Source organism: Monodelphis domestica, chromosome 4, assembly GCF_027887165.1.
Source record: "Monodelphis domestica isolate mMonDom1 chromosome 4, mMonDom1.pri, whole genome shotgun sequence".
NCBI lineage: Eukaryota > Metazoa > Chordata > Mammalia > Didelphimorphia > Didelphidae > Monodelphis > Monodelphis domestica.
The window spans coordinates 110,042,010-110,056,048 of NC_077230.1; the positions used below are offsets into that span (position 1 = coordinate 110,042,010).

General features: G+C 35.3%; 1 protein-coding gene across 4 annotated transcripts in view; it reads right to left on the bottom strand.

Annotated features, from left to right (window-relative positions):
• UGGT1 (UDP-glucose glycoprotein glucosyltransferase 1) overlaps positions 1-14,039 on the bottom strand; it is a 120,561-nt gene that overhangs the window by 13,641 nt on the left and 92,881 nt on the right. For all 4 annotated transcript variants that reach the window (XM_016433564.2, XM_007493975.3, XM_007493976.3 and 1 more), the window contains 7 exons: positions 13,755-13,834; positions 12,264-12,453; positions 7,631-7,789; positions 7,021-7,106; positions 5,140-5,224; positions 2,272-2,360; positions 1,704-1,808 (listed from right to left, as the gene is read on the bottom strand). In XM_016433564.2, the coding sequence (XP_016289050.2) occupies positions 1,704-1,808; positions 2,272-2,360; positions 5,140-5,224; positions 7,021-7,106; positions 7,631-7,789; positions 12,264-12,453; positions 13,755-13,834 (794 nt within the window). The remainder of the gene's footprint in view (positions 1-1,703; positions 1,809-2,271; positions 2,361-5,139; positions 5,225-7,020; positions 7,107-7,630; positions 7,790-12,263; positions 12,454-13,754; positions 13,835-14,039) is intronic.

Sequence of the window (14,039 nt, forward strand, 5' to 3'; positions counted from 1 at the left end):
TTCATTGTCAAAATGAGGAATAGAATACTTGAATTACCCATCCCACATGGCTGTTGTGAGTTATTTGCTCTCTGATAAACACTAGAGGGTGGAAAATTCTTCACCCTAGGGACAAGTAAGTAAGAAATGTCTATCAAACTGGCTAGGTTAGTCCTGGCACAACAGACACAGTCCATCACCAGTTCCATTCCAAAATCTTTCCACAATTTGACAGGAACTACCACAGCTTGCATCCCAATACAACAGTTTTCATGAGCCCATAGTTACCTCCATGAAGCAATAGAAAATCAGAGAACTCTAATGGAAGTATTACATGTGCTATGATGGTATTATTAAAGAAAGGAGGGCTTAAAAGGCTCTCCTAATAACATTTTGATTGTTTGCAGTACAAGAAAAATTTGGAGCATGAATTAAGTTAAAATTAAGGATAACTTGGCATATCATCATTTCCCAGGCTTATGTGTCCTAATTAATGATCCCCAATTAAGTCATGCACACAGAGAGAGATCAATCATTCTCCTAAATTCTGACTGGTCAGTTGTTCTTTCTCACTCCCTATACCACTCCCTTCAAACAACTTGGGCTCTGTAAGAAAACAGAATAGCATGTGTAACATCTGTAAGGCCACTACATTCACTTCCCAATTCCTATTGAACCATGATTAAGTGGAGGTGTAATTATAATATGTATACAACTATATTTATACTCTCCCTTAACTAAAATAATTCCCAACTGAGTGATAAATCATTGGATTTTTAGAACTGAGAAGGATGTTCTAGACCGTCTAGCCCCACTTCCTCCTTTTTTTTAACATTTCCTTAAAATTTTTTGTCATTCTCAAATCTAATAAGCTGACTTGTGTTTTCCTTCCTTTTCTCCCCCTTTTATTCAGAGGTGAGATTCAAATCTCCGGATCTAGTGAGGCCCCAAGCCCTATCCTCTCTCTACTGCATAATAAGCAGCCATCTCACCGTCCTTATTTTAAAGAGGAAATAGAAGCCCAGAGAAGTAAACTGATTATAAAACTAGTTAAAGGCTTAATCTAGCTATGAATTTAGGTCTTCTGACACCAAATGCAACATTCTTTGTCCTATATCACAATGTTCATTATTACTATTATCTATTAAACATTAAAGTTATTATTAATGAATTGAAAAAATGAATTGGTGAAAAAAGGCTGCAGCATGAGCCACCCTGAGTAGTAAATGGAAATGATTTTTTACTTGGTCCTCACCTTTCCCTCTTAAGAGTCTCCAATTTCCTTCAAAGGTCAGATCAAGGACTTCCTCATACAGAAGACATCTCCTGATACTTTTGGTCACCAAGCCACATATTTATACCTGTATTTGCTTTGTATGTATCTCATATAGACATGTATGTGTACAAACTGTCTCCTCCTACACAGAATAAGCACCCCTAAAGGAGGAATGTTTCATTTATGTGTTCTATATGGCTAATGCCTAGCATGGTTCTTATTACAGAGACACAATACCAAATATGAAAGAAAAAGTTTACAGGCACAATCTCATCATGTTTTACTTCACAAAAACACAAAATTACCAATCTCATAAAGGACCTCAGATATCACTGAGTTCAACCCATTCACTGAATTGCTTCTTCAACAATTTTAAACCTTTCAATAAAGAGTACTGTGATAAATCTATACACATGCAGACATAATGCAAAAATCTGAAAAGACTAACCGGAGAAATCTTTCATACAGATGGCCAGATGCTACAGAGAAAATATTAATTACATCATCTTTATCTGGTTTCACTTCTTCAGTCTTCTGACCCCCAGTAAAGCCCCTAAAGTATAAAAATGGAGAAAAATCAATAGAACAGTTATTAAGTTGCTGGTGTAAATGTGCAATTCCAAGAGAAATGATCAAGATATGCTGCCATTTGAATCTGCTTTCCTATTCAATTTATTTCTCTAGCTGGCAGGGTTCAGAGTGGAAAAGATACTCAAAGAGAGAGTCTCTGAGGAGGCAGAAATCTTTCAATAGCAAAATAAACTACATAAATGAACCACCTAAGAGGGAGCACTCTATGTAGTAATCATATGTCTCAAATAATCTCATGGGGAAAGAATTTAATGTAGTGGGAAAATATTAAGTTGTATATCTATGTACTGAAATTTAAGAATATACAAAGAATCTGAAAGGCTACAAAATTAATATTAAGTTTAGTATAGTAGAATAAATAGCCTTGCTTTCATTTAAAGGAACCCCCCCCAAAAAAAAAAGTGGAGAAAAGAGAAGAAATTTACCATTTAATGGACTCCCAAAATCCAGACTCATTCTCATGATTTCCATCACTTAGTAAATCTTCATTCATCATGTCTGCCTTCTTCTGAACCTGTAAATATATAAGCTCATTCTCAAAATTACATTTCATATCTATAAAACAAAAAACTAACATCATATTTTCCCTAGAATAATTTCCTTACATCTATTTAAATGAAATAAAGAGTGCATTATAAAACATTGTCTACTACCTCTGAAGTCCCCTCTCTAAATCAAAACTTGTCTATTAAAATAGCTATGAAATCCAAAAGGTGGGGAGAGGGTGGGAGAGAGGAAGAGAATTTGGAACTTGAAATTTTAAAAGAAAAGAATGGAAATAATTTTTGAAACATGAAAATAAAAAGGGCATATTCCTTGTGAAGATAAATTAACAAAACATATGTAAGTGCTTCACAAATCTTAAAATTCTATATAAATGCTAGCTTATTGTTATTATTGTAATACAGACACCTATCTATTATAGTGGGGAGAGTGCTGCAACTGGAGTCAGGAAAACCTGAGTTTAGCCAAAGCCTCAGACATTTAATTAACTCTGTGACTCACAGCAAGTCACTTAATCTCTGACTCAGTTTCATCATCTATAAAATAGGGCTAATAATAGTGCCTTATTTCCTGAGGATAAAAAAATTGAAAAGCACTTCACAAACTTTAAAGCACCATAAAATGTTAGTTATTATTTTTTTATTTTAAAGTAAATTAAAGGTAAAATTAAGTAAAATTAAAAGGTCAGTTGTTAAAAAAAAACAGCAATGGGCAATTACAGTTCAACCAAGCACTCAGAAGTTTTACATTCTAAGTAACAATATTAATCAGCTGTTTTAATCAAGCAAGTCATTTCAACTCTCTTGGTCTTGTCAAATGAGCTTGAGAAGGAAATGTCAAAACACTAAAGTGTCTTTGCCAAGAAAACCCTAAATGGAGTTACAAAGTGTCAGATACAACTGAAAAACAATGACAAATATGAGCAGCTAAGTATTTCAGTAGAGAGAGAACCAGGCCTAGAGACGGGAATTCCTCGGTTCAAATTTGGCCTCAGACACTTCCTAGTTGTATTACCTTGAGCAAATCACTTAACCCCACTTGCCTAGCCCTTATCTCTCTTCTGCCTTGGAGCCAACACTTAGTATCAAATCTAATACAGAAGGAAAAGGTTTAGAAAACAAAAAATAATTACTTCAAAAGCAGAATAACAGGTTTGGAATAAAAAAGAAATAGTTATTTTTTCAAAACTTATCAGTTTCATTGGTAATTTTCAAAGTATCCATAATGTGTCCATATAATAATATATCCATGGTATAAATTACTGTAGTTAAATTAATGAATTGTAACTTCAGTGTCACCTTCCTGGAGAACTGTCCCTATAGGCATATGGTTAAAAAGATACTGAGAGTTGGTGTGGCAGAGAGGATCAAGAGCTAGCCTCAGCACCAGCAATCTAGGTTCAAGTCCCATTTGTTACACATCCTGGCTGAGGGACCAGTCATGTAACTTCTCAGTGTTCCACACAGCTTTCTACAACTTTAAATTGTAGCCATTCCCCAACTGACAAATAGTCAATGGATATGAATAGGCAGTTTTCAGATGAAGAAATCAAAGCTATCAATCATCATATGAAAAACGGTTCTAAATCACTCTTAATTAGAAAAATGGAATTTAATTCAAACTCTGAGGTACTACCTTGTCTATCACATTGGCCAGTACAACAGTATAGTGATAAAATATATTGAAGGAGATGTGACAAAATTACAACACTAATACATTGTAGATGGAGTTGTGATCTGATCCAACCATTCTGAAGGGCAATTTGAAATTATGCCCAAAGGGCTATAAAATTGCATACCCTTTGAACCAGTAATACCACTCCTAGGTCTGTATCTCAAAGAGATTTTTTTTTAAGGAGGGAGTGGGGTAGGGGAGACCTGTTATACAAAAATATTTATAGCTGTTCTTTCTGTAATAGCGAAGAATTGGAAACTGAAGGGATGTCCATCAATTGAGGAATGGCTGAACAAATTGTGGTACATGAAGGTGATGGAATACTATTTGCTATAAGGCATGATGAATAGAATGATTTCAGAAAGAGCTGGAAAGACCAACATGAACTGATACAGAGTAAAATAATCAAAGCCAGGAGATCATTATACCTAGTAACTGCAAGATTTTATGATGATCAAATATGACAGACTTAGCTACTCTCAGCAATACAACGATCCAGGACAATTCTAAGGGACTTAGGACAAAGAATGCTGTCCACCTCCAGAGAAAGAACCGTGGGAGCAGAAATGCAGATCAAAGCATATGATTTTTCACTTTAGTTTATTTGTGAGTTTTTTTCCTTAAATTTTAGGGGTTTGGTTTTATATGAGTATTTTTTTTTTACAACACAACAACAAAGAAGATTTTAAGTTGTGGAGAAAATATCAACCCATACTGGTAGAGAGAATTTTCTCCCATGGGAAGTTCCCCACATCATTGAAATCACAAGCTCAGATTCTCTCCCCAAAAAGTTATTAATGCAGCAGCTGGGGAATAGAAAATAAGTCCCAGGCTATTCCTTTTTTTTTTGTTTTAAATAATAACCCTTACCTTCCATCTTGGAATCAATACTGTGTATTGGTTTCAAGGCAGAAGAGTAGTAAGGTCTAGGCAATGGGGGTTAAATGACTTTCCCAGGATCCCACAGCTGGGAAGTATCTGAGGTCAGATTTGAACCTGAACTCAATCCACTGAGCTACCCAGCTGCCCCCCTAGGCTACTCTTATATGCCAGACATAATCTCGCAACTGCCTCTGAGAAATTACGACTGGCTATTCCCAGTTTTTAAAACTCACCTTTACTTTGATAATTTTGCTCTTAAAGTTGTTGAGAACAACCACAACTTCATCGGCATCAGGAGGAGAGTCTGTGCCATCATGGCTTTAAAAAGAAAATGACATTATTAAATATAGAAACCCCAGATTTGCTATGTATGTGAATGACACTGGAAAAAGAACCTAACTTTTGTGAACCTCAATTTCCACATCTAAAAAAGAGATATTTATACAACCCACTTCATAAGGATTTTTGGGGGCAAGTGCTTCAGTTGAAAAGTACTACATAAACCTGAACTACCAATGTTATTGGTCAAAACGATATTTTTTAAGTATTAGAATTTTTCTTTAATTGTAGCTGATACTGCACTTTAAAGTGAACATCTAAGTGTTGCACAAAGTTTCAGAATATTTGGAGCTGCATATTTATCATGTGAAAATTGATGACATTCAATTACAATTCAGCAAAGCTCAGAAACTGTACTGCTAGGCATATAAGTCAAAGATGGAAGAAAGGTCCAATATATACCAAAATATTTACAAAAACATTTTTTTTTCCAGAAACAAAACACAAGTTTGTCTGTCTTAAACCCTTACCTTCTGTCTTAGTATCAACTCTAAGGCAGAAGAGGATAAAGGGGTAGGCGACTGGGGTTAAGTGACTTGCCCAGGGTCACATAGCTAGGAAGTGTCTAAGGCCAGATTTAACCCAGGTCCTTCTGACTTCAGGCCTAGCATTCTAGCTGCTCCTGAATACAAGCTTATTAATTGAGGAATGGCTAAACAAATTGTGCTGCTCAGATGTAATAGAATCTCTCTCTCTCTCTCATATGTATGTATGTATGTATGAGAAATGATGACTATAAAAAATCTTAGGAAATATGAAATAATTCATATAAACTTAAAACAAAATTAAGTAAGCAGAGCCAGGAAAACAATAAGTATAATGACTACTGCAATATGGAAAGAAAAAAAAGCAAAAATGGATAATAGAGAATTATATTGACCAAGCTTGGTCCTGAAAGAGAAGACAAAATGGATCTCTTTGCTTTATTTGAAGAGATGAGGGAACATGACTATGAGTTTTATATATACTGTCAAGATTCATGACATGCTGGGTAGTTTTGATGAATGGTTTTTTTGCTTTTTTTTCCCCTCCCTTTTAAAATCCTTTGTTACAAGAGATGGCTATCCGAGTAGCAGAGGGATATTGTTTGATTTAACGTCACCTTCATTTCCAGATATGTCAATATGACTTTTTAAAAAGAGAAAAAGTCAAGAGTATATGTCTTATCTCATATACTCATATGGTCTGCAAATTAGATTCTAGGGACATGCTTTTCAAAGCGTGGTTTGAAAAATCTAATTTACATTCATTCTTTTTTTTTCCTTTGCTCAAACTATTCAATTCTTTCTTGGCAATATTCTTTAAAAAAAAAATTATTTCCTCAATTACATGTAATGACAAGTTTCAACATGTATTTTTCAAAATTATAATCTTGCCAGTATTTTTCTTCCTTAAGGTACAGTGATTTTATCATGGAAAACTGGTAAGAAAAAGGACTCTATATGACATGAAAGTTGACTGTGTCTATATCACATTTCACTTTTTGATTGTACCTTGACCATCTATATATTTTTCTATTGAGAAAAATACTTAAACCCAACAGGCAATATATTAAATATCTATTGACCAGCTATTTTTGCTAGAGAATATTAGACTAACTTTATTTTTATTTTATTTTTTTAAAGTAAAGAGAGATTTATTAGTAATGTTGAATTTTCAGCCAGCAAGACAGCATGAGTGGAGCAACCTTGGAGGTTGCTCCTTAGACTAATTTTAAACAGGTATTCATAAGAATTATCTCTTTATGAAAATGAAAAGGTACAAATGAGTCCTACCTATAGATTCTGTAAATATCTTCAGATCGTCCTTTTCTGAGTCTGAGAATCCAAGCACCTGGATTGGCTTTTAATTGAAAGTAGCCCTGGAATAAGATGAGAAATCAATTATTAGTCCACTTGGAAATCTAAAAATGCTGTTTTTGTGGGATATGTATACATATAAAAAACAGTAGTTTCTCTTTCTTTATTAGAGAAGCTAACGCGTATTAGTGTTAATCTGAAAAATTTACATATAAGCAACTCCTGTTAAAAAACACATTCTAAGCATACAATCACCCTGGCATCTGTGTCTCTGAGGAGAAAAATGTATAAACAAAGTTTTGACATAAAGTAGAAAAAGACTACTGAGTTATTAGTGAAATCATCCTTAAGAATCCAAAGTATTACTGTAACTCACAGCTGATATAATTATAATATTAGATCATTCAAAAGTTCCTGAGACATTTAAGTTTCCTAAACAAATTGACCACTGATCCAATGGTTGATGAAGCAAATTTGGCATTCATTGTAAATTTTAGCCATGTCACATATTCAGAAATTCTTTTCTACTTCCAGACTATTCAACGCATATTACTGAAGATTTCAATATCTGATTTTTACTGCTCACCAGATTGGCCATGACTATGGTATCAACAATGACTGGGTTTGTTGAAGTTCCCAATGTAAACTGGAGCCCCCGTGGAGGCTGTCCAGTTGTGATGTCATAGCAGTGTCCTTCTAATAAGAGATACTCGAGCTCGTACTCTGCAGCTACTATGCTATCCACCTGTCAAAAAAAGAAAGGGAGTTATTTCAACTTCTTTTTTAAAAACAGATTATGGTTCCTTATTTACGTGACACCTGTAATGTTTCTGAATTTACTTACAGAAAGGCTATTAAGGCTGAGGAGACAGTTTATTAAACTTGGCCAGTGAGTAAACAGATATTAAGCCAATTAAATGGTTAAATAGTTAGCTATTAAGCTAGCTAAACAGATATTACTAGTAGGTTAAAAAAAACAACACTCAGTCACTGCTATCAGAGGTCACTAAAAATATATACATAAGCTATAATCCCTACATTCCAGAAATTTATAATCTAGTTAGAAAGAGGGGGAAAAACAATATAGGGCAGTATAGTTGTGTAAGAATTGAAATAATATTTCTACCCAGATAGGTATTTTATAAAGTTTAATAGAAAGGGTAGATAATCATTCCTCTAAGTAACCTGACCACGTGTTGCCTAGCCTTCAAGTCTCTTTCTCCTTCCCTCTTACCCCTGCCTGCTCTGTTCCTGCTTCTTCCTTCTTTGTTCTCTTCTCGCTTCTCCCTCTCTCCTCAAGCCCAAAGCCTTGACTTTTAGTGATATACAGCACGTACAGGGATGCAAACCTGGCACAACTGTGTTATGTCAGGAATGTTTGATGAGCAGGTCGAGCTATTCAGGGGATGAACATCCTCGACACAGTTGAAATACTGAGTGGCACATAAAATAAATACTGGAGGAACTGCTGGTGGAGAATCTAGCTAAGAGAATTAGGGAAGGTTTCATAGAAAAGGTCGGATTTAAAACTATGCCTCAGAGAATGAATAGGGTTTTTTTAGACAAGTGAAAAGGGAGGAAATTTATAGCAGAAAGAATAGGATTAACAAAGGCATGAAAGTGAGAAAGCTCAAATGTAGGTTGATAGTAAGGCTATTGCCCATGAACAAACTAAAAAGATCAATTAGGGTCACACCATGGAGGGTCTTACATTCTAAGAGAAGGAGGTTAGGTTTGATTTTATATGGTGTGAAGAGTCACTAAAAATGTCTGTATAGGGCAGTGATCTGATGAAATTTATATTTTATGAAGATTAACATAGCAACAGATGCTATGTTAATAGCAGAGGCTATTCCAATATTCTAAGTTTACAGTTATGAAGTGATCTAGAGAGTGGGAATGAGTAGAGGAGGGGGAAAAAGGACTTTTGTAATAGACATGCATTATGAAGAATTGAAAAATTTAGTGAATGACCAAACATGTGAGAGAAACACAGGGAACAGTAAAGGGATCTGAGGGAACTTAAGTTACATAAGAACACAAAATAATAAGCAGTTAGGGAAAAGTAGGAATTCTCTGGATATAACTTAAGGTACTAATGTTCTAAATGATGATGCCATAAATGTATTTAATGGTACCACAGTGGCCTAAAATCATTTATGCTCTTCACCAAATGCCTAATTTGCTGGAAGGATCTGCCTGAGTGTTCCTTTGAGAGAACTTTTTATAAATGCAAGGATCTATAAATACCAAGTGATACTCTACTCATGAAAGAAACTAAAGTCTGTAACTTCAAGTGATGAAGGTTATCTCAGCTGTATTATTCTCCTCCTTTGCAATCCTGCTCAATGCCAACAACTCAGCACTGCACCTTAAAATTCTAACCTAATACTAGGATTTATTAACAAGAGTATAATGTGTAAAGTACAACATGCGAAACATTGTGGAATAGCGAAAAGAGTTGACAACTCAAAGCCAGAAAGATTTCAATTGAAGTCCCACTTCTGACATATACTGACTATGCTCTAGTCAACTCTCTAAGATTCTAAATGGTAGAGAAAGTGTCGACTTATGAAATGTAGGAGCCAATGAGTAAACCTTCTGTCTACCTTCATTATATCAGTAAATAGTTTATGCTGAATAAAATACTACCTAGTCTGAATCTTCAAATTTTAATTAGGAGGTGGAAAAATAGAGACTGTTCAGAGAAAAATAGAAAAGAAAATCAAAAAGTTAGAAAATAAATTCAATTCTATACTTCAATTCTACATTTACTAAATGACTGCCGTGTTCTAGGAACTGTATGAGTCAATTGTGATACAAAAGCACATGAAACATTCCCAGCCCTCAGAGTTAACATTCTAGTGAAGAGTTTTCAACAGGAACTAGGGATACAGAAATAAATACAGGACCTTGAATACTGAAACACACTAAACTCTAGTAAAATGAGTGCCCACTCAAAGTTCCACTGAAACAGGAACCAAGTTTTTTATTTTCAAAATATTCCCTAATAGCTAAATAACAGTAAAGTATATATGTAGTAGGCACTTAATAATTAAGATTTGAATTAAAGAATGTAAGTTTACTTAGCCTAATGAGCTAAATTGAGCAATAAATAGCAGCACTGGAAGTAGTTACTGGTCTACTAGTCTGTATTTCCAAAGAAGATGAACCAGATAAATTTCATGTGCAATAAAATATAATGGGTTATACAAAATCATAATTATTTAGGTAATAAAGACTATTCTATACAGTACTATAATGGACTGATGATAGAGTTAGACTTGAGTTTCTTGTGGGGAGGCAAAAGGAAAGAAGTGAATGAAAAGAGGGAGAGAGCAAGTGAGGAAAGGAGGTAGAGAGGAAGGAGGGAATAGAGGCAGGAAGGAATGAAGGAAGGGAAGGAGGATGAGAACAAACATTTATTCAGCATTTAATCTGTTATATACTATGTTGTTAAGTTGTTGAATCATGTCCAACTATGTGACCCACCCCCACCCCCCACCCCCGGACATTTGTCCTTAGAGCTTTCTTGGCAAAGACACTGGGGTGGTTTGCCATTTCCTTTTCCACTGTGTCCCCAATATAGAGATAAGGAACTAAGGCAAATAGAGGTTAAGTGATTTACCCTGGATCAAAAGCCATACCTGAGCTCAGATCTTCCTGACTCCAGAAATAATAAAAAATATCATTTTATCCTCACAACAACCCCTTGGATATAAATGCTTTTAAATCCATTTTGCATTTGAGGAAATAGACAAACAGAAGTAAAGTGAGCTGCCTAGAATTACAAAGCTAGAAAGTGCTTGGCGAGATCTAAACTCAGGTCTTCTTGATTCCAGGTCAGTGCTCTGTCCACTGAAGCAACTAGCTGCTTCTGGCTGAATAGTCTTGTCTTCTTATTTGTTTGTACAGTTATTCCTAGCTACATTGTGGTTCACTATATCACAGCTTCACTATATCTCAGGTTTAAAAAAAAAATCTAATTCTGTATCATGGAGTCTGTGAATTTTAGATTTACTCCACCAGGAATTTTGGCAACCAGGAATATATACACCCCCACTTACGGATTAAGTGTAGAGGAGGATGATCTGTGACCTGTGTGTGCTAGCAAGTGGCAAAACAGAAACAACTGACTGACGTGTCCTAAGCCAACTTTGAGCCACCATTGGTACATGTGAGACACAGGAAGTGATATAGAAAATGGCCTTTATATTTCGCATGACTTCTTGTGAGAGGGGTTTTTTGCGGTTTTTGCGGATTTGCAGACTTGGGTGGAAAAATTTGACTTGGAGGAGCTCTGAACCATGGATCCTGAGACTGCTTCCCTTAGGCAACCACAAGGTGAGTGTTAAGGCTGAATCCCCTTTCCCTTGACCTTTCTGAAGGCACCAGCCTCCAAGGAGGCCCCTCATCTTGGAGGAGGCCTCGTGGCTGGAAGCCGAACTAGATTTAATCAGAGGCTGAGGCCTCTGAACTCCCCCTGGCCCAGGCCGGAGCAGTTCTTCTACCCTTTTCCTTTCTCCCTCATTCTTAATTTCTTCCTTCTATTGTAAATAAACCACCATAATATTCCATTCTGACTTGAGTATTTCATTGGGATTTAGAATTTAAACCCCTGGCAACCCCTGAATAATATATTCAGTCTCAACCCTAAAAATTTACCCTTAACAAGTCACACTTATCGTGTCACATTATTGCCTGACAGAATGAAAGATGACCAACCACAGCACTGTATTCTATATCCTGGATGCTGATTGGCTCAGGGACTATAGGTTAATAAGAGTGTGGAAAAGGTTTATAGGAGATTGGAAAGGGTTTATAAAGCAATATATATAAATAATAAAATAAATATAGCACCACTACTTCACAGATTCTCACCCATAGTGGAGATTTCTGGAATGTAACTCCCATGAAAGGTGAGGGATTACTGTACTCCAAAAAAATACCAGACATACTGAAAAGTCTCAATAAATGCTTTCTGAATCAAAAGAAATACAGCTACATCCTTAGATATATAAGAAAAAGGAACAAAAACCATTTATCTTAGAAGAATTAACATATAGAAGTATTTGAGATAAACCTTCTTAAGTCCTTTTTGGTGTGAATATTCTAAAATTCTTAATCTATTCAATAAGTTACTCCTTATTTTAAGCATTCTATTAAATTCTAATCAATCCTTTATATGCCTGTTAGACATTTGGGAGCAAATTACTTACCTCTTCTAAATAAATATTATCAAGGTCATAAGGTGTTCTGACAGATTCTACCATCCAACTCTCGGGGGTATTTAGATTCAGCGTGAACAGAGGAGACTGAGGCATATCCAAGAATTTGGCTATTGGACCCTTAGCAAAACTATTGTCTGCAGTAAAAGAAATCTCTGGTTCTAAAACATAGCGGTAGAAGCTGAAATTGCAAAGAAAGATATGTGAGAATCAATATGTGAAAATCAAAAAAAATCTGCCATTTTTTTCCTAAGTAAATAAAGTTGGTCCCAAATTTCCAAAACTTGAAAGTATAAGCAACCACTATACTCTAATATGTCAAGATGGAGAGAGGTTTGCTCCTCCAATCAGAAAAGGGCCAACTCTTTTATGATTGGTTTCACTGCTGTCTTTTTACACATCAGACAGAAAAACATCACGATACAAAAAAGGGACTTTAAGACAAATTGGAAACACAACCAGTTAGGGACTTTCTGTAGTTTAAGCTTTAAATATTTTCTGTATATAAATTAGGTGCATTTATTAGGTGAATATATCAAAGTTACTTATGATTCAAGTCATTGTTAAAATTGTACCTAGTCTCTGTACAAGAATATTCATAGCTGCACTTTTTGTGGTGGCAAAAAATTGGAAAATGAGGGATGCCCATCAATTGGGGAATGGCTGAAAAAATTGTGGTATATGTTGGTGATAGAATACTATTATGCTCAAATAAATAATAAACTGGAGGAATTCCATGTGAACTGGAATGACCTCTAGGAATTGATGCAGAGTGAGAGGAGCAGAACCAGGAGAACATTGTACACAGAGACTGACACACTGTGATACAATTGAATTTAATGGACTTCTCCATTAGTTGCAATGCAGTGATCCTGAACAACCCAGAGGGATCTATGAAAAAGAACACTATCCACATTCAGAGGAAAAACTGTGGGAGTAGAAACACCGAAGAAAAACAACTGCCTGATTACATGGGTCAAGGGGACATGATTGGGGATATAGACTCTAAATGAACATCCTAGTGCAAACATCAACAACATGGAAATAGGTTCTGATCAAGGACACATGTAATACCCAGTGGAATTGCACGTGGGCTACAGGAAGGATAGGGGTAGGGGAGGGAGGGATAAAATATGATTCTTGTAACCAAGGAATAATGTTCTAAATTGACTAAATAGAGTTTTAAAAAAATTAAAAGAAAAAGAAAAAAAATTATACCTAGTCTCCCTAATAAAAGGGAAGGAATAGATGGGAAAGTTGGAACACTAACAAAAAAGGGCCTTATTTGGCTCTTTTTATTAAGTCTTCCAATATCATACAGCATTCTCAGAACCTGAGTAGTGGAGAAGTTCTGAAATGCAAACACATATCAGGTTAGCCCTCCCCAATATGATGGTGGCTTTTATTGTTATTTCAAGACATAATGACAGATTGTAAACAATGATCACTTTAAAGGTTCCTTTGTTTAAAAGCTTCACTTACCTTTTTAAAGGCATGTCGGAAAGTTTAGATTGGCAGTTCATAAAAACTCTTAGATTCATATTTATCAGTTGGGTCAAAACCTAAGAGGAAATAAGATGGCAAAACAAAAATTCTTGCTACAGAAAAAAAATCTGACTTGAAAGAACATGTTTTAATTTTTATTTTTCACAAAACTTTATAAACAGAGTGACACATTGAGTGGTGGCCATTTTTCATTATCGATCTACGAAACAAACAGAGCTGCCAAGCTTTATCTGACATGTACAAAGATACTTTTATAAAGAA